The 24,624-nt window shown below is 44.9% G+C and overlaps 1 protein-coding gene across 4 annotated transcripts in view; it reads left to right on the forward strand.

Annotated features, from left to right (window-relative positions):
• The window catches only part of APBA2 (amyloid beta precursor protein binding family A member 2), a 339,269-nt gene that overhangs the window by 233,672 nt on the left and 80,973 nt on the right, over positions 1 to 24,624 (forward strand). For all 4 annotated transcript variants that reach the window (XM_033920561.1, XM_033920559.1, XM_033920560.1 and 1 more), the window contains 2 exons: positions 14,347 to 14,427; positions 16,298 to 16,334. In XM_033920561.1, the coding sequence (XP_033776452.1) occupies positions 14,347 to 14,427; positions 16,298 to 16,334 (118 nt within the window). The remainder of the gene's footprint in view (positions 1 to 14,346; positions 14,428 to 16,297; positions 16,335 to 24,624) is intronic.

The following is a 24,624-nucleotide window of genomic DNA, read 5'->3' on the forward strand; positions in this document are numbered from 1 at the left end:
CAATGTACTGATGAGCCTAGCCCATGTACAGAGGAGCCTATCCAATGTACTGATGAGCCTAGCCAATGTACAGAGGAGCATATCCAATGTACTGATGAGCCTAGCCAATGTACAGAGGAGCATATCCAATGTACTGATGAGCCTAGCCCATGTACAGAGGAGCCTATCCAATGTACTGATGAGCCTAGCCAATGTACAGAGGAGCATATCCAATGTACTGATGAGCCTAGCCCATGTAGTGAGGAGCATCTCCAATGTACTGATGCCTATCCCATGTACAGATGAGCATATCCCAAGTACTGCTGAGCGTATGTACTGATGAGCCTATCCAATGTACTGAGGAGCATATCTGGATCAGTGTACTGGTGAACCTCATCAGACTACTGTACTGCTGAGCATAGTGGAATGATGAACCCTAACCCAACCCAATGTACTGAAACTTCACCCCACCACTGTGCTGGATCTATGTATTCACTGTACCTATCACCCTAATTATCCCCATAATCCAAGAATGTGAGACCAGTAATTATTCAGACATAATGTTTCTGTCCGACCCTTGATGTATTTATTTATGTATTTCATTTTCGTATATATCCGTGACCCAGCTTCTAACCTACATCCATGTATGACCTTCATGTAGAACCTTATTTAAACCTTGTTTCTAGCCAGCCCCCATCTGTAACCGATGTATGAACCCGCCGATTCCATCTATATCCCTCTATATCCCTGTCAGTCCACAACTCCTCCATGTATCGTGCTTACCTCCCAAATGCTGACTCTCGTACTGCTGATGCTTGTGAGTACTGGAATCAACATGTTAGCTGTCGTGGGCTCCTGTGAGAGTGGCTAACAAAGTGAGCTGGTCCCTGCACCAGGGCTAAGGTATCTGGTAATGAGGTCGTAAGCAAGATGGTAAATGATATCCTGGCTGAGTAGGTGATGAAGAGACTGTGTGGGAAAGAAAAACAGTTAATACATGAGGTATGCCGGAAGTGAGGTCGATCGAGCGGATGAGGGCAATCAAGCTAGTCTAGCCCACCTCGCTTAGCATCAGGGCCCGCTAATGACAAGGAGAAACCTCAAGCACCGAAGAGTTTACTCAGCGACGTGTAATGCGGGTCCAACCCCACCCTACGGCTTCCCTGCCTTGGCCTACCTGACCTCCGACTAATTGTCGTGGGGTCAGCAGAACGGGCAAATCCTAATGGGCCCCTGCTCACTACGGCAGCTCTAGGGAAGCATGGTTTGTCGTTGTTTTTATTTTATTATAATTTTTTTTTTTTTTAATTAACCTGGCCCCGTGGGCGCTCTGCCCTATCCAGACCGGCAGCGACAGAGTTTTCTTGGCCACGTGGGTGATCTGTCCTCTCCCTCCCAGCGGCGGCGGGGATCCTAACAGGCCACGTGTGTTGTGGCGCCGCCCACTTCCCGGCCAACTAGTCCCGAAACAACCGCCGAAATCGAAGGTGCCCTGCCGCTCTGCACCAGTAGCGGCCCAACCTTGGTGCGGACACCGACGGCCCAGACCGCGGCTGCCAGGATGCGGCGGCCATACTCCCCCTACCCCCTAGCAACAAGGTGCACCGCCGCCAGAGATACACAACCCCCCCATCCCGTGGCTCGACTAACCGGCCGCGCGCACCGCCTGGCAACGTCGGGCCAGCGGGCCGCGGCACAGACTGTACCCGTCCGCGGCCGGAGACTCCCCCTGGCGTGTGCGGTGGCCCTTTTGAGACGCTCTTACCTCGCAGGATCCGAGGGAGCGTGTCGGCGGGCTCTGGCAGGCCGCGGAACCTTGGTTTTGGTTGTTTTTTTTTTTTTAAATAAGGGAGAGTCGGGTGTGTGCGACGCAACTCACGCCGCGCGTGACTCCGTAGCAGTGAGTGCACGCCAGGAGCAGAGTGAGCCGGCGATGTCCGTGGGGGAGACAAACCTGCAAATTAGGAGACACGTTGCAGTGGTCTCCCGCAATCTCCCTTCCGCTCCCTATGGATCAGGGACTGCTCCTGGCCACGTGTGCAGCGGCCCAACGTCCCAGCCCGCACTCGGTCACAGGATACTGGAGCCGGAGGCACCCTAAGGACGCCCTGCCAGCTTCTAGCTCCACGGGAATGATCCAGTAAGTTGAGAGGCAAACAAATTGTTGCTGTAGTGGGTGAGCAGAAGGGAAGCCGCATCCGCCTCGTGTGATGCTGAATCGAGAGGGGCGACCTCCCCTCCGCTCACCCCTAGTCTATCCTGCCCTCCTCCCCCTCCCCTCCCTCCCCCTAGCCAACTGGCCCAAGGATTTGTCTTCGCTCCTCCCTATGTGGCTCGGAGCTTGTTTTGTCTGTCCAGTTAATGTCCTTGATGTACACTTTCATTATTTTTTTAAATATTTATTATCTTTATCTCTTTTTAAATATTTTATTGTAAACCGGCCAGATACTTGTTGATGGTCGGTATATTAAAAGTCAATAAACTTGAAACTTGAAGTATCAATTTAGCATGCACTAATCCACACACTAGAATACTTTTCTGTGCTTTTGGAGGGGCTGTGTCAGGGGGCATTTCTGCTCTAATCAGTTAGTTCCACTACATTACTGCTGGATTACCATGTGAGCTCTTGGGGCCAGATTCTACAAATGGTGCCGTTATCGGCGGCTGCCAACAAAATGGCCACTGATCACATGTCAATCACGCAATAGCGCCATTTGCAGAATCGCATCTACATGAAAGGTAGGCGCCGGAAATGTAGGCCAGGGTTTTATAGGCCTACATTTCCGGCGCCTACCTTCTGCAACAATCACGTCTAAAGAGGCGCCTAAGGATGCCTAAGGCCACTTCCAGTGTTAACCATGCCTACGGTAGCCATAGGCGCCTCTTTAGTCAGGACAAAGGCGCCATTTTTGGAGGTGCCTAAGGGTGCTTCCGTTTTTTTAAAACAACCTTTTCATTGGTTTTTGATTGGCACAGTCAATTACAGCGCCGATTGAACCAATTCAAATGATTAAGTTAGGTGGTGGTAAGGCACCCCTTGCTGCTACGCACAGGTTTGCGCACACAACTTGTGTTGAACTATATAGAATCCAGGCTATAGCCCTAATTCTAAAAGGTTGCCTGCTCAAATTTGCAACTAGTGCACAAATATGTGCACACAAGTTATAGAGTAAGGTCAGTTGCATATGTAACTTAATTTAATGAGCTGATAATTGATGTTAAAGAGCAGTAATAGGCTTTAATTGTCCTTAATTGGTGTTAATTGGCACCAGTTAACAGTTAGCAAAACCAGTCTGGCAAGTTGTCTGCATTTTTGAAAAGCAATGAAGATGCTGGAGAAGACACAGTGATAAAAGGAACAGAATACAGTGGTACCTTGGATTACGAGCATAATCCGTTCCAGGAGCATGCTCGTAATCCAAAACGCTCGATTATCAAAGCAAAGTTCCCTATAGAAAATAGTGGCAACACCGACGATTTGTTCCAGAACCTGGGGTCTGTACCTGTTGGGTGCCACGTGCTGCAGCGCCGTCTCCTCCATCCACCTCCTCCATCCGTCATCCGAAGAAGAACCCCGCAGTGCCGCTTCAGAGGGATGCTTCCTCCATCTGCCGGCCAGCCCTCCACGTCGGATGCCCCCCGCATGCTGGAGAGCTCCCACCCGAGCCCACGCAGCCGAGCACCTCCCTATCCGCACGCCGCATATGACATGCACAACGCCGATGATTGACGTTGTGTGCGTCACATGCAACGCGCAGGAGGGATGGCACCCGGCCGCACAGGCCCAGACAGAGGCCCTCCAACCTGCGGAAGGCACCCGATGTGGAAGGCTGGCCGAAAGCTGGAAGAGGAATCCCCCAGCTTCCTGGGTTGTAAGTGCTCGTTTATTGGGGCAGTGCTCGGTTTGCGAGTCAAAAATTTGCTGAGTGTTTTGCTCATCTTGCAAAACACTCGCAAACCAGGTTACTCTGTACTTTATTAGTAAATTAATTTTAAAAATGTGCCCTGACATGGTTATTTTTTACCTGGTAGAGGCTGCTTCAGGGGCTAGGCTTTACCTTACGGTGTACTGTAAACTACTGTATTCACTTCACTATAAGCATTACAGAACCTCCAACCTCCAGGGGTCACTGTTCTGGCAGAATGCTAATGGAATTCTGGCATTTACCAAGATGTATGCACACATATGGGCATATATACCATTATCCTAGTGAAATACGTGTGAAATGGGTCCATAAGTACTTGTACAGTGTACAGCAGTTGAACATCAGTTCTAGTGTGTTTAACCTTTTGTTGGAAAAGATATTTTCTTGATGTAAATAAATGTGCATGTTTATATGGAGATGTGAAGGACATTTTCTATAGAAGGTGTACTATAGCTCTGAGATCTACAAATAAATTTTTATAATGCCTTCTCATGCATAACTGCTCTGTCTATAACATTTATTGCTTGTTGATAGTTGAGTCTCTTAAACAGCATGCAAATCTTGTCTGTGGATAGTATTAAATGTTAGGCCTTAGAAAACAAGAGGAAAACATATTGCACTATTTTTTTGCATGTCTGCTAAATCCACATGATAATTTTAATGCTTACTTGTTAATGTCATCAGGCTCCAGTAGGTTCACAGTACACTACTCAATGTGCATATTGCATGACCTTAGCGTGCGCACTGTTTTTCTATAAAGGTCCCATAATTTCATAACATAAATTATAGTGTTCTGGTTGAATTGCCTCAACTTTGCAAAGTTGTACGTTTTTGGGACTGCAATGATCAGGCACAATGAATATAAATAACCCTTTCTGATTTATCAGTATTGGTTCTGAATATATTTATTGTGTTAGACAGGACCCACAAGAAGGGTGGAGGAATAGCACTATACATAAAAGACTCCATTCCCTCGTCCGGGGTGGATATAGAACCAAAGGCGGAAGGACTGGAGTCATTATGGGTAAAATTACCAGGAAAAAGTGGCCTTGACATAAGATTGGGTCTATACTATCGTCCACCTGGCAGCAGAATTGAGGCGGGAAGGCAACAACAGGAATGTGACAGTAATGGGAGATTTTAACTACCCCGGAATAAACTGGAATATTGGAAACTCAAACTGTGCGAGGGAAACAGAATTCTTAGAGGCTGTGAGGGACTGCTTTATGGATCAGCTTGTCAAGGAACCAACAAGAGGATATGCCACTCTTGACCTAATCCTCAACGGAATAGGGGGACCTGCAAAAGAAGTGGAAGTAGTAGGACCACTAGGAAACAGCGATCACAACATGATCCAGTACAAATTAGGAGTAAGTACAGCAAAAGGGAAGAGAACCACAGTGACAACGTTCAACTTCAAGAAAGGGAACTATGATGCTATGAGAGCAATGGTAAGAAATAAACTTAGAAACAGCTCAAGGAAAACAGAAACTGTAGAGCAAGCCTGGTCTCTATTCAAGGGCACAGTGCAAGAAGCACAACATATGTACATCCCCAGATTTAGAAAAGGGTGCAAAAAAAAAACCGAACAAAAGACCCCGCATGGATAAACAATGAGGTGAAGAAAGCGATAGGAGACAAGAAAAAATCATTCCGGAAATGGAAAAAGGACCAAACTGGGGAAAACTGGAATAAACACAGGAAACGCCAAAGAGAATGTCATCAAGTGGTTAGGAGAGCGAAAAGAGAATACGAAGAGAGACTGGCCAGGGAGGCAAAAAACTTCAAATCATTCTTCAGATATGTTAAGGGGAAGAAACCAGCGAGGGAGGAAGTAGGACCGTTGGATGATGGAGACAAAAAGGGAGTGATAAAGGAGCAAAAAGAGGTAGCCGACAGGTTAAACAAATTCTTCTCATCAGTCTTCACAAGCGAGGACACATCCAGTGTACCGGAACCTGACGTGATCTTCCATGGTGACCAAGAAGAAAAACTGTCAGCAATAGAGGTGAGCCATGAGGAGGTCCTCCAACAGATAGATAGATTGAAAAGCGACAAATCCCCAGGCCCGGACGGAATCCACCCTAGGGTACTAAAAGAATTAAGAAATGAGATAGCGGGAATACTCCAACGAATTTGCAACCTATCCTTGAAAACTGGAGAGATTCCGGAGGACTGGAAGATAGCAAATGTTACACCTATCTTTAAAAAGGGGTCAAGAGGAGACCCGGGAAACTATAGGCCGGTAAGTTTGACATCGGTTCCGGGCAAGATGGTGGAAGCACTGATAAAGGACAGCATCTGTGAGCACATCGAAAAAATGGGCTGATGAAAGCGAGCCAACATGGCTTCTGCAAGGGAAGATCGTGCCAAACAAACTTACTGCACTTCTTTGAGGGGGTAAACAGCCAGTTGGACAAAGGGGAACCTGTAGACATTATTTACCTTGACTTCCAAAAGGCCTTTGACAAGGTACCCCATGAGCGGCTACTTAGGAAGCTGTGGAACCACGGGGTGGAAGGGGACGTACACAGATGGATCAAACACTGGTTGGCAGGCAGGAGACAGAGGGTTGGAGTGAAGGGTCACTTCTCGGGCTGGAGGAAAGTCACGAGCGGAGTTCCGCAGGGGTCTGTACTTGGACCGCTGCTGTTCAATATATTTATAAATGACCTGGAAACGGGGACAAATTGTGAAGTTATAAAATTTGCGGACGACACTAAACTCTGTAGAAGGGTTAGAACTACGGAAGAGTGTGAGGACCTACAAAGGGACCTAAACAAACTGGAGGAGTGGGCGAATAAATGGCAGATGAAATTCAATGTAGGGAAATGCAAAGTCATGCATATAGGGAGAAAAAACCCGATGTTCAGCTACCAAATGGGGGGATTAGTATTAGAGGAAAGTAACCTTGAAAGAGATTTGGGTGTACTGGTGGATACAACAATGAAGTCAACGGCGCAATGCGCAGCAGCCGCGAAGAAGGCAAACAGAATGTTGGGTATTATTAAAAATGGTATTATGACCAGAACAAAAGAAGTCATCCTGCCGTTGTATCGGGCAATGGTGCGCCCGCACCTGGAGTACTGTGTTCAGTATTGGTCACCGTACCTTAACCCTTTCAGGACCATAAGGATCGTAGGCCAATTTTTGTGGTTTTGACAACATTTTTATGGTAAAAAGGGCTTGCAGATGCCAAAAAATTGATTTTTTTTTTGTGAAATATCATTATTTTTTTTTTAAAAAAATCACACTTATGGCTTATGGACAGTGTGGCAAGTGAATCTTCTCGTCAATCTGGCAACGACGCTAATGAATGAATGTCGGAACCAGTTTGTTTACATAAAGGCAGTATCATATGGAATCCGTACATATCAAATTTAGAACTGTAGACTATCCCAATCAAAATTTATAGGATTTTAAAGTTATGGGACAAATATGTCCCTTGGTCCTGAAAGGGTTAAGAAGGATATGGCAATACTTGAGAGGGTCCAGAGGAGAGCGACACGAATGATTAAGGGCATGGAAAACCTTTCATACACTGAAAGATTGGAGAGGCTGGAGCTCTTCTCCCTGGAAAAGCGGAGACTCAGAGGAGACATGATAGAAACCTACAAGATCATGAAGGGCATAGAGAAAGTAGAGAGAGATAGATTCTTCAAATTTTCAAAACATAAAAGAACAAGAGGGCATTCGGAAAAATTGGAAGGGGATAGATTCAAAACAAATGCTAGGAAGTTTTTCTTTACTCAGCAGGTGGTGGATACCTGGAATGCGCTTCCAGAGGACGTAATAGGGCAGAGTACGGTACTGGGGTTTAAGAAAGGATTGGACAATTTCCTGTTGGAAAAGGGGATAGAGGGGTATAGATAGAGGATTACTGCACAGGTCCTGGACCTGTTGGGCCGCCGCGTGAGCGGACTGCTGGGCACGATGGACCTCGGGTCTGACCCGGCAGAGGCATTGCTTATGTTCTTATGTTAAATTCATATAATCTGATGCTGGCATTTCAGAGCATGATTTTATGTATTGTCTGTTGATAAATAGTTGTATAAGTGGGATGGATGCATTTCTTCTCTTACAGTGGCTTTCCTATTAACCTTTTTTATGATCAGTTTATTTGTGGGAGGGACGGGTTGATTGTAATTGAATATATGAATTGAATTTGGTATTCTCAACCATGTCTCACAAGGCCACTTTGCTGTATTGCTTAACTGTCCTACAAGGTTGGATCTCTAAAACAGTCACATGAGACTTCCGGTGACGTCACGATCCAGGATGGAGGGTTAGGGAATTTGCTCTGACTCTCCCCTCCAGAGCGCATTACTTTCCCGTTGCGGGACGCCGAATTTTGAGAGCCTGAGGCCGGAAGAGTGTGGGGGAAGCTCGGGGCGCTTGAGCGATGCCCTCAAAAAAACGAGCGGAGCCCGGCAGAATGTCGGAGCGTGGAGGCGAGCAGGGAGGCCTCCGCCACGTGCGCGGGACCTCGGGCTTGTCCGCGCGCGAGTCGGGAGACAGCGCGTCGGAAGAAGAGTCGGAGCGCGGTGCTTCCCCGAGGCTACGGCGAGCAGGGTCGGCGGCGGCAGTTACGAAAGCCGACCTGAAACTGTGGGCTACGGAAATAAAAGAGGAGGTGGCGGCTGTGAAAGGCAAAATAAAAGAGGCTGTAAAAGAGATCAGGCAGGACTTTGCAGACTTGCTGGGCAGAGTGGAGGACACTGAAAAGCGCCTGGGAGAGCAAGAAGAGTCGGTTCAGGGGCTCACAACTCAGGTGAAGGCAGTCCAGAAAGATCTTCTGGACTGCTGTGCACAGGTGGAAGACCTGGAAAATAGGTCCCGACGGAACAATGTTCGGATCCGGGGAGTTCCGGAAACAGCAGAGTATGGGGACGCTGTGGCAGTGGTGCAAGAGCTCAGCCGGTTCCTGCTGGCAGATGGTGGAGCCCCTGATAACACTTCTGGGGGCCTGAGAGTGGACAGGGCGCACCGAACCCTGGGTCCGAAGAATGGGGATTACCCGAGAGATATTATTGCCTGCATTCACCATTTTCCGGATAAGGATCGTCTGGTGAGGAAAGCTAGAGACCTGGGCGTTATCAATTGGAAGAATTTGAAAGTGGAGATATTTCAGGATCTCTCGAGCATCACTTTGCAGAAGAGGAGGGAGTTTCGCCCATTGCTGGAGGTGTTGAAGCAGAACAACTTGAGATATCGCTGGCTGTTCCCGTTTGGTCTACTGGTTACTTTGAATGGAGTACATAAGCGGGTGACGACCGTGGCGGAGCTGCAGGCGGTACTTCTGAAGGAGGGTCTGGTGAAAATGGGAGATTCAGTTCTAAGTAAAGTGACGGCGCAGAAGCTGGAGCGGTACCAGTGGAAAGCGGTGCCCCAGAGACGGAGAGGACGGCAGAGCGCTCGACAGGACGGAGAGGCAGCCGAGATGAGTGCAGCTGCGGCCCCGGACACTTGAGTGGCTGGCTGCGGGCGGGCGAGACTACCCGCTGCTGGGTCTTGGACCTTGATGCTGATCTGGTGGTGACTTTGGGAGTGTGACTGGGGATGTATGGGTGAGGATCTGGGGAATGATTGGTGGGGGGTCATGGTGCATATGAGGTGTGAATGTGGGGACGGGAGGTAGCACAAAGGCGACATGGGGGGGTGGTGAAGTCACTTGAAGTCTTGGAGGGAGTGGGGAGACTGGGAGTGTGGGTCAGGTGGGGAGGGGGGTGGGGAGAGCTGGGGAGGAGAGGGGAGGAGGGAGGGGGGGAGGGACGGGGGGGGGGACTAGGCTATGGAGGGAGAGGGTGGGGGGAGGTGCAGAGGGGATGGGAGTGATGTCTATAGCCGGGGATGGGGGGGGATAATGTAATTAGAGTGGGCAGTTTGAATGTTAAGGGGCTTAACATGCCACGTAAGCGGCAATTGTTGTTGAAAGAAGTTAAGCGCCTCCGATTTGATATATGTTTTGTTCAAGAAACACATTTTGTAAAAGCTGGGGAAAAGCTTGTACAGTTTCGGGAGTATCCCGTGAGGGTTTGGGCTTCTAATAGGGTGGAGCGGAAAAAGGCAGGGGTGGGGATTTTGTTCTCCCACAAGTTGCGGGTGGTCCCAGATAAGGAATGGAGGGATGAAGGAGGGAGGTGGATTATCTGGACTGGCACTGTTGATGGGACTCGGGTAACGTTGGTTAATTTATATGCACCTAACTCTCAACAGGGTCCCTTTTTCGACCTCCTTCTGACTAAGATCTTGTCGGTTAAGGTGGGGCCGGTGGTGGTGGGGGGGGATTTTAATTTGGTTCTTAATCCAGATTGGGATTCCACGGGTAAGGGGGGCGATAGACTTAAGAAGGATAGAAAATGTTTGGAGAGATTTCTGGAAGTTCTTAATGTGGAGGATGGGTGGCGGGTTCAACATTGGATGGGTCGGGACTACACTTTCTATTCCCCTGTACATGAGGTATACACTCGCATTGACATGGTTTGTGTGGATAAAGGGTGGGGGGGTAAAGTGATAGATACCAAGATTGATACCATTGGATGGTCAGACCATGCCCCGCTCTGGGTGGATTTGAAATGGGGAGGACCTAGGGGGGGAGATACGTACTGGAGATTGAACGATGCCCTGCTGGGAGATCCGAAAATAGTACAAAAACTGGAAACGGGGATTTATGACTTCTTAGAGTTTAATAAGGTGGATCAGTTCTCCCCCATGACGATCTGGGAAAGTTTAAAAGGGGTGTTACGGGGGGAATTGATCTCTATAGCAGCCTATAAGAAAAAGTCCCGGCAGCAGGAGGAACTGCAGCTCCGGGAGACGCTCCGCACTCTGGTGGATCAACATAAGAGGGGACAGGGAGGACCGCAGGTGAGGCTTCGGCTTCAGGAAACCCGAATGGCCCTTGGGAAGTTGGAAGATGAGGTGATTAAGTTTAATCTTGAGAAGTTGAAGCTTAAATATTTTGAATCGGGAAATCGGGCTAGTAAGCTTTTGGCTCATAGGGTCAAATTGCAGCAGTCTAGGAGTAATATTTTGGCTATTAGGGAGCGAGATGGCACGGTACTTACGGATGAGGTAGGAATACAAAGGCGGTTTAGGGAATTTTACCAGGAGCTTTATACACCGGAGCTTAAGGGCTCGGAGGTGGAGAGCCAAGCCTATTTGAGGGATTTAGGGTTGCCTTCCCTATCTAGCTCGGATGCACTGGGGCTGGAGGGGGATATTACAGTGGAGGAGGTGTTGCATGTTATTAGACATTTGAAGCCGGGTAAGTCACCCGGACTCGACGGGTTTACTGGGCTGTTTTATAAGAAACTTTCACCCTTGGTGGCACCTTTATTGACTAGACTGTTTAATTCCCTGAAAGAGGGAGAGCGTTTGCCGTTCTATATGCGCTTGGCAGGGATTACGATACTCCCTAAGCCAGGGAAAGATCTGTCTGTGTGTGGTAGCTATCGACCTATCTCTCTCTTGGGAATTGATACCAAAATCCTGGCTCGAATTCTGGCCGATAGGATGGCGACTCATATGCCGGACCTGATCCACCCGGATCAGGTGGGGTTCATTGGGGGGCGGCAGGCGGCGGATGGTATTAGGCGGGTGTTGAACTTGGTGTGGGAGGCCCGTAGATCAGGGGCCCCTTGGGTGGCGGTTGCGGTGGATGCCGAAAAGGCGTTCGACCGGGTGGATTGGACGTTTATGGAGGCGGTGCTACATCAGATGGGATTTGGGTCGCGATTTATCTCTTGGATTCTTACGTTGTATCATAACCCGATGGCTTGTGTCAAAGTTAATGGGGTCTATTCCAAGCCCTTTGAATTACATCGAGGGACGAGACAGGGGTGCCCGCTCTCTCCCCTGCTGTTTGCTTTGGTGATCGAGCCGTTGGCTCAAAGCATCCGTCTGTCTCGGCTTGTGAAGGGGGTGCAGGTGCAGGGGGATGAACATAAACTGTCCCTTTTTGCGGATGATATCTTGGCCATTGTGGAGGGGTCGGAGAGGTCGCTGTTGGCTTTGCGGGATTTGATGCGGGATTATGGGCGGATTTCGGGCTTCAAAGCTAATTTGTCTAAAACGGAGATCTTGAATATTTCGGTACCAGTGGCGGAGGCCCTGGAACTGCAAAAGGGGGTACCATTCCGATGGGTGACGGGCCCTATTAAATACCTGGGGATATGGCTTGGGGTGGAGTGGGATGCCCTGTTCCGCCTTAATTATCTCCCTTTGGGAGAGTCCATGAGAAGGGATCTGGATAGATGGGACCCTCTGTACCTTTCCTGGATGGGTAGAATGGAGGTGGTACGTATGATGGTCCTGCCCAGATTTCTTTATCTCTTTCAAGTGCTTCCGGTGGAGGTCCCTAAAGCTTGCTTTACGCGGTGGCATAGGTCCCTTTTGCAATTTATATGGAAGGGTAGGCGACCTCGGGTGGCGAGATATGCCATGTTCAAATTTAAGGAGGAGGGAGGACTGGGGTTACCCAATCTGGAACTATACTACAGGGCGGCGCAGCTTAGGGCGGTTGTGGAGTGGCATGCGGATCCAGCTAAATTGTGGGTCCGGGTGGAACAGGGTCTCTTGGGAGATCCTAGGGGCATACCGGCTCTGTCATATCTACCGTGGGTGGGCTTGAGGGAGACGGATATTGCTTCTATTGCTAATCCTTTTATAAGATGGACGCTACGGGTATGGAAGGGGGCGGGTAGAAAACTGGTGGGTAGGCTGCAGGGTCTACATTTTTTACCTATTAGGTTTGCAGAGGAGTTTGTTCCGGGTAGGGAGGGTGGAGTTTTTTGTAGATGGGAAAGAGGTGGGCTGAGATGGTTTGGCCAACTGTTGGAGGGGGAGCGAATTCGTGGATTTCCTGAAGTCCAAGCCTCTTTCCATTTGGAGCAGCGTGATGTATTCCCCTATCTACAGGTGAAGGATTATATTATGCGCATTAAAGCGGGGGACCCTACAGCATATAAGCGCTCGAGGTTTGAGTTAATGTTGGGGGACCCAGTGCGGCGGGGCTGCATCTCACAATTATATCGCCTACTGCTTGCCGACCCGGATCGGAGGACCACATATATGAGAGCGTGGGAGATAGACTTAGGGCACACCTATAAGATTGAGGAATGGGAACAAATAGCATTAAGAATACACCATGTGGCGGTGGCTCCGCAATTGGTAGAAAACGCTCTTAAACTCCTTGTGAGATGGTATGTTACTCCTGTGGTGCTTGCAAAGATGGGTACCTCATGTACAGGGGAGTGCTGGAGAGGGTGTGGCCTGAGGGGTACATTCTTTCATATGTGGTGGGAGTGTCCTCGTCTTGAGGACTATTGGACTCAGGTGTTCCGTTATGTGGGGGGCCTCTTGCAATGTCAATTACCATTTGGAGCAGAGACGGCCTTGCTGGGGGTACTCCCCGGGACAGTGGAGGCTACGCAGGACAAGCTGGCTAGACTGGCTTTTACAGCTGCTAGACTTGTGTTGGCGTCTCTTTGGAAGAGCCCCACGATACCTACGGTAGCGATGATGCGAGTGAAATTAGGATGGGTTTGTGAGAAATTTAGGCTTTCGGCGTTACTCACCCGCCAGAGGAGACAGTTTGAGGACCTATGGGGAAGGTTCCTAGAGATGGAGGGAAACTCTGAGTAATTTGTAGTACATGCTTAGCCGGTGCATCCCTGAAGGGGGACCACCATTGCATCTCTTGCATATTAGGATTATGTTATGCTACTTCTTCCTTTTGGATGTTACATGTGAGGGGGGGGGGAACTAGATGTTATTGGGAGTTGGGTACTTGAGAGGGTCAGGGGGGGGTTGGGGGGGGAAAGGGGAGGGGTGGGTTGGGAATGGGACATGGGGAATCTAATGTATACACTGTATTCATGCTTGTATGGTTTTGCTGTGCAGGTGTACCTGTAGTGTCTGTAACGCAGTGGTTAAATAAAGAGTTACAAAATCTGTTGGCTATAACTACTGCTACCTTTCAAGAAAAAGATAATATGGTGCAGGTTGTCTCTGAATTTTATGGTGTGTATTTTTTGTATAATGGGAGTTTTGCATGGGGGTATGTATTGTCGATGGTGTATGTGAGTGGTTCCCAACCCTGTCCTGGAGGACCACCAGGGTTTTTAGGCTAACCCTAATGAATATGCATGAGAGAGATGTGCATATAATGGAAGTGACAGGCATGCAAATCTGCTCCATGCATATTCACTAAGGCTAGCCTGAAAACCCGATTGGCCTGGTGGTCCTCCAGGACAGGGTTGGGAACCACTGGTGTATGTAATGTTTAATGTAATGTTGGATGTAATGTTATTGCTTGGTATGTAAGTTTGTAACCTGTCCTGGGTAAGGTGGGATATAAATGAATAAACAAGTCAAAAAAATTCAATACCCCAATAGTACAAAATCTAAAAAGGAATTGATCTTTTTAAACATTTTATAGGTTTGCAATGGAATTGAACAACCCAGGAAACAGCAGCGTTCTGACCTCAATGGACCAGGTGACAATAATAATGCACTTGAGGTAAGGAAGGCAGAAAAAGTGTATTCCCTCTTGCTACTGTGATATTTTCAGTATTACATGCTGTCTAAAAAAAACTACAATAATGAAAATAAAGTGATTGTTCATGCATGTTATAAGCAGCCCTTTTATTAAAGTGTTCTCCATCCATGGTGCATGAACTTGTCGTGCCACTGGGGCTTGCGCACATCTGTGAAACTGAAAGCTTTCCCATCGGTAGTTTCATTTCCAGCAGGGCCTCCCAAGGCAGACAAATTTCAGTGGATATGTCAGACTAACGATATACCACCCATCTAGGCAGCAGCAGATGGACAGTGTTGAAGGCAGAGGATCTCATTTGATGCGACAACGGCGACAACAGTGAATTTGTACTGCGCAGAAGAAAGGCCCGGCAATCTATTTCTATACTCTGCCATGAAAACTTGATGATTTTCATCAAATTGCTAGGACTTGAACACGATTCAACGGCACCTAACATTGTTAAAATGTTAAGACAACTAATGTATGAATTAGCATGCACTGTTACTGCAAAGTAGAGAATGACATGGGGACAAATTTTTCCCCATCCCTGCAGGAACTCAATTTCCCTGTGAGTTTAGTCGCTATCCCTGCCCCTTTACTGTAAGCTCTGCCTTAAGCACACAAACCTCGAACGCTTATGATTTTAAAATGTTTGAAACTAGCTAAGAAGAAAAATAAAATAAAATAAAAATTTTTTTTTAATTGAATCAGGTTGGGCAGACTGGATGGACCATTCGGGTCTTTATCTGCTGTCATCTACTATGTTACTATGTTACTATGTTGTGCAGATGAGGACAGAGCTTGCAGGTATGAGGCACGGACAGGAAAACAACTCGCTGGGATGGGATGGGAAAATGAGTTCCTGCGAGGATGGGGAAAAATTTGTCCCCGTGTCATTCTCTACTGCAAAGCACAGTAAGAGGTACTACAGTGGCATGACAGTTTGTGCTAATACATGCATCAGCTGCAGAATGCAGGCAGCAACAGGAAAAGGATATGACATGGGTGGGTCGGAGGCATGGTTGGCTCTTAACAGCTAGCGTATGGGTCTATATGCCTTAATAGCTGTCATGACTGCTGATAACTATTGTATTACATTATTATTTTAAAGTATTAGTTAGAATCTGCAATGTTAATAATTGCCTACCATGTGGAATAGTTTGTATTTGGTAATTTTCCTTTTAAAAAAAAAAAATGTTTATTGGTGTTGGCGGTCTACTTTTGGGGTTTTGTTGCTCCCGTTTGTACTGCTGATTATGGGGTGTTATGTAAAAATACTAAAATTTCAATAAAGTTAATAAACATTAGCAATAAAAAAGGGAAATGAGGAAATTATCCTATAGTAGGAATGAAGCAGTTATTCTAAACAATGATGCCAGTTACACATATATCATCTCTACTTCAGAAACTTTCAGATATTAGTAATGAAATTGGTAAGTATGTGACAAAGGGAAAATAAGCTGAGCTAGCCAAACATTCTGCTTGCACCAGAAAATGAATATTGTTAGGCATGACAGAAACAATGGTAAAATACACAGAAATGACAGAACATCAGTATTAGAGAGGGTCAGCATCGTTGCACTGGGTTCTTTGTGCCAAATTAATTCAGAAATAGGATTCTGATGCACCAGAGGCTGTTCTTAAAAAAGGTCAGGAACGTTACCCCATATCCCATTTTTCTAAAAGACTACTGAGTGTACAATGAAATGTGATTTTAAGACCTGACTTACAAAGGATTTTCTCTTATTCTGTGCATGGGGGGTGGGGGGGGGGAGAAAAAACTTAGTACATAGGACTCTTAGCTTGTTCAACTGCAATATCATAGATTTTCTTTTCATTTAACCCTTTACAGACAAAGAAGGTTACTTCTTTTCCAAGTTTTATCGATGGTAAGTTGCTGTTTAAATGTTTTCCACATTACTTTAAAAACTGATTAACAGAAATATTTGGTCTACTTCAGAGTATATGCATGAGTGCAAAAACGTCATAAATTCATTGGCAAGGTAACTCAGTGGATGTAGTATAAAGCTGTTCCATCAGGTGACATAATTGATTCCAGGGAGCTGACATTTCTAAATGGCAAATACTGATGATTGACCTTATGGCTGTAAGTGTATTTGCCTTAATAGCTGATTTTATTATTCACAGCTGATTGATAAAATTATGCAACAATATTTTCAGTCTAGATTAGTGGCTCTCAACCTGGTCCTGGGGACACATCCAGACAGTCTGATTTTCAGAAGAAAAGGAGAGTATTAAGAGTAGGGTCGAAATAAGGAACTAGGACATTAGCACTCAGCCTTAATTGGGGGGGGGGGGGAGTCAGTAGAGTAGGCAGACTTGATGGGCTATAGCCCTTTTCTGCCGTCATCTTTCTATGTTTCTATAATGACTCTGTAAGTCTCTGTTGAAAACTTAATTCGAGTAATATGTGCAGATCTGGAGAATGCACTTTCTAAAAGATATAAACCTAATAGAGCTGGTACAGAGGGCTTCTATTAACATATTGATGATCTTCATCAGGAAATATATGGGGACAGACTTAGAGGTAACAACACTGAAGAAGATATGGGAGGGCATTTAAACACTTCCAAGGAATAAATATACAGGAATCAAGCCTTTTCATTAGAGATGGGGCTCTGCAACATGAAGCATGAAGGTTAAATGCAGACTTGGTAGTCTAAGGAAATATATTTACAAAAAAGGTAGTGTGTGCATGGAATAGCCTCCCAGTGGAGGTGGTAGAGATGAAGTCAGTATTAGAATTCAAGAAAGCATGAGACAAGCACCAAGGATTTCTGAGAGAGAAGGAGTTAATAGAGACTAGACTTGGATGAGCAGGCTAGATATGGAATATGGTCTTTCTCTAACATAATTTTCTTTTTTTGAGTAAGGATTTACCATTTTTAATTAATGACCATGCACTAATGTTGCCATTAGGACATTGCCATTAAAAAAAATTAGTACATGAGCACTTAGACTCTGATTCTATAAACAGCATATGACTCCTAGGCGCCATTTGGCATGATTGTCAATCAACCGAATCATGTCTAGCGTTAAAATCCTTAGGCACATTCCATTTAGGCCAGGGTTTTCTTGGCCTAAATGAGTGTGCCTAAGGTAATCACCTACCAACGTCTAACTCAATCTGTCCAAAATCTAGCATTCTATGAGCGTCAGAGCTAATACCGCCAAAGCCGGTGATAAAAAAGCCTAATGCAGCTTTGTAAAAGGAGGAGGAGGGGTTAAGTTAGGTACCGTCTAGGTGCGGCAATCTAGGAGCCTAACTGTAGGTATCTTTTATAGAATCAGGCTTTATTGACACCAGTTTTGTTGACAGTGAGGATTTATGTGCTAATCCTGTGCAAATCAGTTAGCATGCTATAATGTAGCAGTTTTAACTGATGAGTGCTGAAATGTCCACTCTCCAGCCCCCAGCTTGCTCCCTCTGTGGGAAAAATACACTTCTCCCTCGTCATTCGCGGGGGATACGGGCAGAGCCGGACCGCGAATGCCAAAAAACCGCGATTATCCGGCTCTGACCCACCCCCACCTCCCTGCCGCCTTCCCGGCCTTACCTGGTGGTCTAGAGGGCTTTCGGGGCAGGAGCGATCTTCCTCAGGAAATGGCTGTAGGGAGTTCCCGACGTAGTCTCGAGAGACTACGGGAACTCCCAGCAGCCATTTCCTCATGGCAATCTGCACGGGGCAGGAGCGTAGGAAGATCGCTCCTGCCCCGAAAGCCCTCTAGACCACCAGGTAAGGCCGGGAAGGCGGCAGGGAGGAAAAAAAGATGGATTTTTTTTAACATTAAGGCTGTATTTTTTATTTTCCCCCTCCCCAGAAAAAATTGCGATTATATGAAACCGCGAGTGCAGGAACCGCGAATGGGGAGGGGGAAGTGTAAATATATTTTTTAGTGTACACTTTGCATACACAGATCTCAAAGTTACTGCAGGACACCTGAGCACATTCAACAACAAGACATTTTAAGCTACAGTAAGCACACACTTATGCATACTGCAGCGTATTAAAAGGATCCCTTTGTATTTTGGTTCATGAGACTCTTTTTGTGTATTCTCATCAGCTCACACTGACTTCCAGTCCAGGAAAGAATACTATTTAAATTCTACTGCATATTGTTTAAAACTATAAACAGAGACTGCCCAACCTACCTGAACAACCGCCTCATCCAAACTACCTCAACCAGACACAGAAAAACACACACCCCATTCTCACACCCTCCAATCAAAGAAGTTAAACGGAAAAAAACTATACGATGGCCTCCTAGCCACCCAAGTAGCAAAACTTGATAACCAAATCTCCAAACTACTGATAACAACCCCAGACTACAAGATATTCAGAAAAGAAATGAAAACTATACTCTTCAAGAAAGCCCTGAAAAAGTCTTAACACTACTAACACTTTCCTTCCCCCTTCTCTCCAGACTACTTGATCTACTCTTTACCTTCTCTCGAAATGACCTAAGATCTTCCTTTGTAACCCACCATCTATATCTCTTTTGTAATCCGCTTTGAACCGCAAGGTAATGGCGGAATAGAAATCTCTAATGTAACGTAATAAAATAAAAATTAAGGATTGTTTTAAGAAAGAGGGATCTGTGCACTAATATATATAAATTCATTTGATGCATATAAAACAAAAACCAGAAAAAATGTATTTATATAAACCTTGGACTGAATAAGTGATGCAAATAGCAGAATGATTGTTATTACTCTTTTGCCACTAACCCCCTCTTTTACAAAGCCACTTTAGCGTTTTTAGCGCTTGCCACGGTGGTAACAGCTAAGACACTCATAGGAATTCTATGAGCGTCAGAACTGTTACCACAGCGGCCGGCACTAAAAACGCTAGTGTGACTTTGTAAAGGAGCTTGGCTGAAGTTCTTTTACTGAGTTTGAACATTACTCTCTCTATCCGTGGTTGATAGAAACTTTAGTGAATATGTATTAAACCAAGATACACTATTTGGATAATTTGCTTTTTGTACATGTATAAAGTCATTTGTGTGTATATTATATGCTATTGTATATGTGCATAATGCCTCATAAAATTGCTCCCTGAGTACACTCCTCCCTCTGTATTCGCGGTGGTTATGGGTGGAACATAGCCACGAATACGGAAAAACCGTGAATAACTTTCTCATGTTATTCGCGGTTTACTGTTAAAAACTCTCAAGAATATGATAAAACCGTGAATAACATATGAGAGAGTTATTCGCCTCCTCCCCCTGCCTGCCCGGGTCTCTCCTTAGCCCTGGCCCCGTCTACAAAGTAGGGGAAAGAGAGAAGCCCTCCGCCAACTCCCATTGCATCGCTCTGACCCATCCCACCCCACCAAGCTGCCACTTTTACCTCCCAGTCCCCTTCACGCCCAGCCTGTCTCCTCAGAGCCGCGGACCCAAATTCCAGCGGTGCTCACATGACGGTCTCGGCCAATGGCTGGGCGATGCTCCAATTCGGGCCATGGCAACAGGAGCTCGAGGGGGCTGCGGTAGCCACCGCCTGGCGTGCGAGGGTCTCGGCGGAGATGAACTGCGGTTGCACTTGGCCAGGTGGAAATGAGGCTTTAACCCACCCCTTTGAAATGGTAGGTATGCACCTCTTTACTTGATTTGGAATAGGTGTTGGTAGCAGTTGTATAAATTTTTGTTTCTAGTTGTATAAATTGGCCATGGATGATGTAATTTTGGGAGAGGGGCCAGCACGCTAAAAACCACAAATAATCGAAACTGCGGGTACCGAAACTGCAAATAAAGAGGGAGGAGTGTAAAAGTATATGCATTCAGTGTTCTGAGGTGGAATTTGGAAAGGTGCCATAAATAAGTATACTTCATAAAATACACACAAAATCACAAATATTGTATGTGTGTACATATACTGTATACCTGCTTGATCTAGGTGACCAGTTTTAAAATTACTCTCCTAGGTATTCCTAGGAGCATAGTTTGGTGAGCGCAGAGATAGAGTTGTGATATATAAAATATATAAGCAGGTATTTGCACCTGTCTACTGGGGATAGTTTTAGAAGCATATTTGTAAAGGTTTATAAGTGCCTGTGATGCTTTTATAAAGTAGGGATAAATAAATATTTTTTGGGAAATTTTTATAGGTAGCATGTTATAACCCCCCTCCCCCCCTTTTCACAAAGCTGTGCTAGCTGCCCCAAAGCCCATAGAGATTTAAAGGGCTTCTGGGCTTTTGCTGTGCGGCAGCCACTAGTGCGACTTAGTAAAAAGGGGGAAAATTACCTTCTAATGATGGGTATAGCAATGGAAACATTTTTGCTGTCTTTTTTAAAATTATAATTAGCAAAAGCTTAAAATAGTCTCTGCTATCAAATGTTATAATCATTTCTTCAACAAAAAATAAAGTCAAAAGACTGAAGTGATTAGGTAAAAACTGAAAAGTTTCTAAATAATATAACATTCATCTTGTGATATATAATGTACATAGTACGCTGGTAAATGATTTTCATATTCTACTTGTAGTACAGTTGAGAGAACAGTCACCACCAGGTATCATATCCATCCCTGCACAATGAGTGCTCAAACGGCATATCTGATAGTGAACAGATAACATGCAAGATTTTGATGGATGTGACATCATGATGAAAAGAGAACTATAAATCATAAAAATTCATGGTACATTAATTTTAGTCAACTCATTCAAACTTTTATGCAGAAATATAATAATGGTAAATGGAGCCACTATTGTATACTAAGAACTTTCTCACAACAGAGTACTAAAGAGTTTTTTTTAACATGTTGCTCAGGGATTTGAATATTATATACTGCAAAGAATTAGGTTCAGAAAATAGAATATGCACATATAATTGTGTCATTTATTATAGACAGGATTGTAGAAACTTTCCTTAACAGGTTCATTGTGGAATTGTATTTAATATATACTGTAGAAAATGGCAGGGCTGAGGAGTACCCCATAGGCTGGTGTATAGCATCATTTGTAGGATATGCAGCCAAAACTATACAACTCTCCCCAAACTTCTTTCCTCTGGGCACAAAGATTGTTAAGGGTACCCTGATAGCAAGCTGAAAGTGTTAGACATAAATAATAATTAAGCCTAGATAATTCAAATAGCAAAAAAATGGCAGGGGGTCCATTACTAATTTGTAATAAAATTCCCTTTTTATGGGCTCTTTGTTCAGGTATATACAGTACAAGGTATAAGAAACAATAAACAAATAGTCCATAAAAACAAAGTAAAAGGTAAAGGACTTGCATACTGCTTTATCTGTGTGGTTTAACAATCAAAGCAGCTTACATATTTTAAATAGGCATTTATTTTGTACCTTGGGCAATGAACTCCTCTCGTATGAAGGAGTGTGTGGCATAGTGGTTGAAGCTACAGCCTCAGCACCCTGGGGTTATGGGTTCAAACCCTACGCTGCTCCTTGTGACCATGGGAAAGTCACTCAATCCTCCATAGCCCCAGGTACGTTAGATAGATTGTGAGCCCACTGGGACAGATAGGGAAAATGCTTGAGTACCTGATTGTAAAACCGCTTAGATAACCTTGATAGGCGGTATATAAAATCCTAATAAACTTAATAATAATAAACTTGAAAAACTGAAGAGGTTAGGGCTCTTCAGCTTGGAAAAGAGACGACTGAGGAAAGATATGATTGAAGTCTACAAAATCCTGAGTGGCGAAGAATGGGTACAAGTGGATCGATTTTTTACTCCATCAAAAGTTACAAAGACTGGGGAACACATGATGAAGTTACAGGCAAATACTTTAAAAACCAATAGGAGGAAATATTTTTTCGCTCAGAGAATAGTTAGGTTCTGGAACGCGTTGCCAGAGGTTGTGGTAAGAGCTGTTAACGTAGCTGGTTTTAAGAAAGGTTTGGACAATTTACTGGAGAAAAAGTCTATAGTCTGGTATTGAGACAGACATGGGGGAAGTTATGGCTTGCCCTGGATTGGTTACATGGAATGTTGCTACTATTTGGGTTTTTGCCAGGTGCTGGTAACCTGGGTTGGCCATCGTGAGGATGGGCTATTGGGCTGGATGGACCATTGGTCTGACCCAGTAAGACTATTCTTATGTTTTTGTGAAGTATTAAGTGACTTGCCCGGAGACACAAGAAGCTGCAGTTGGAATCAAACTCATAACCTCAGAGTGCTGAGACAGCTGCTCTAATCACTAGGTCATACCTCAACTCCTAAAAGAATCAGTTTGATTGAATTGGTAACACATGGTGTCCTCTGGGCAGTATTTTCCACCTTAAACTCAAGCATTCTTCATACTTATTCATAAGCTAGATATTGGTAGAAATCCTTATTCCCTTATATGATACTCCTTTCCTCTTTTGTTATGGTCAGAATTTTTTTAATCTCTTTTACCATACAGGAATCCAGTGGGCAATATTTTTGCCTAATAATTCTTCTTTCCTGTGGGTGGCAATAGTTCTTATGTGATCTAATTCCCTTTGGTGTTTCCTGTATCACTTCTTTTTGGCTATATGCTACCTGTTCTTAATCTTCTCTTAACATAAGAACATAAGAATAGCCATACTGGGTCAGACCTATGGTCCTTCTAGCCCAGTATCCTGTTTCCTCAGTGGCCAAACCAGGTAAAACATATGGGTGGGTTCTGTCTCCTGTTGCTTTAAGGTAATAGCACTCACCAGTTTCACTGCTTCCAGTTTTCAGGTCCTCTCCCTTATAACGACTATTGTGGCAGCAGCTTCACTCTGTTGCTCTCTCCTTCAGAGAAACAGTATTCTCCTTAGACCCTAGAGCACCGAGCCAAGGTTCAGATGGGACCCAGATTCTGGTAGCCCACCTACTGCTCTCTGCATGCTCCTTTGCATAAAATGGGACACTGTGCTAAAATAGCACAACTTGTGGTAAAATAATCCATCAAAATTACATTACATTAGAGATTTCTATTCCGCCATTACCTTGCAGTTCAAGGCGGATTACAAAAGAATTATCAAGGAAGTATTACAACAAGAACTTACTAAAAAAGAAAAAAAAGGAGTTTGGTCATTTTCAAAAAGAGTAAGAAATGAGTATGGTTATTTGTTAGGGGTAGTTGGCTTTAGAGAGAGGTGGTGTTTGAAACTTGCGGTGTTATTTCTTTTTTCAGGGCTTTCTTTATTTCTTTTCTAAAAGTCTTGTAGTCTAGGGATGCCATCAGTAGATTGGCGATTTGGTTGTCTAGTTTGGCTGCTTGAGTGGCCAGGAGGCCATCATATAGTTTTTTTCCATTTGACCTCCTTAATTGGAAGAGTATGAGAATGGGGTGTAAGTTTTCCTATGTCTGGTTGAAGTGTTGTGGATGAGGCGGTTATTCAGGTAGTTTGGACTGTCTCCGTATAAACTCTTAAAATAGTAGACAGTAGAATTTAAATTGTATTCTTGCTGGGATTGGAAGCCAGTGTGATTTGAGATATGCTTCTATAATGTGATCATGTTTCTTCAATGAGTAGATGAATCTTACTGCTGTGTTTTGGATAGTTTGTAGTTGTTTTGTTATAGTTGCCAGGACAGGGGAGATAGAGGATGTTACAGTAGTCAAGTAGGTCTAGTATTAGGGACTGAACTATGAGCGGGAATTGAGTTTTCTCAAAGAATTTCCGAACTTGTCTTAAGTTTCTTATGACTAAGAATGATTTTTGTATTGTTTTATTGATTTGCGGTTGCATGGTGCAGCATCTGTCGATTGTTATTCCTAGTAATTTTAGGGTAGCTTGTATGGGGTAGTTGATTGCGTTGATTTCAATGTTGGTTATGGTTGATATTTTGTTGTTTTCTAGGAGGATGAATTTAGTTTTATCTGGGTTCAATTTCAGTTTGTGATTTTTCATCCAGGTTGCTACTGATTTTAGTGTTTGGTGTATTGTGTTTGTCATGGAGAGTTTTGGTTGATCGAAGGATGTGAGAATGGTAATGTCATCTGCATAGCTGTAGGAGGTTATGCCTTGTTTGTCCAGGTGTGAGCAGAGGGACGCTGTATAGAGATTGAAGAGAGTCGGGGATAGAGGGGATCCTTGGGGAACTCCGCAGGGGTTTGACCAAGGTACAGATTTTTCTTTGTCTGATTTTACTCTATAGGTTCTTGATTTAAGGAATCCTTCAAACCATGAGTATACTTTATCTGTGATACATTACATTACATTAGTGATTTT

The sequence above is a fragment of the Geotrypetes seraphini genome, chromosome 14 (assembly GCF_902459505.1).
Source record: "Geotrypetes seraphini chromosome 14, aGeoSer1.1, whole genome shotgun sequence".
NCBI lineage: Eukaryota > Metazoa > Chordata > Amphibia > Gymnophiona > Dermophiidae > Geotrypetes > Geotrypetes seraphini.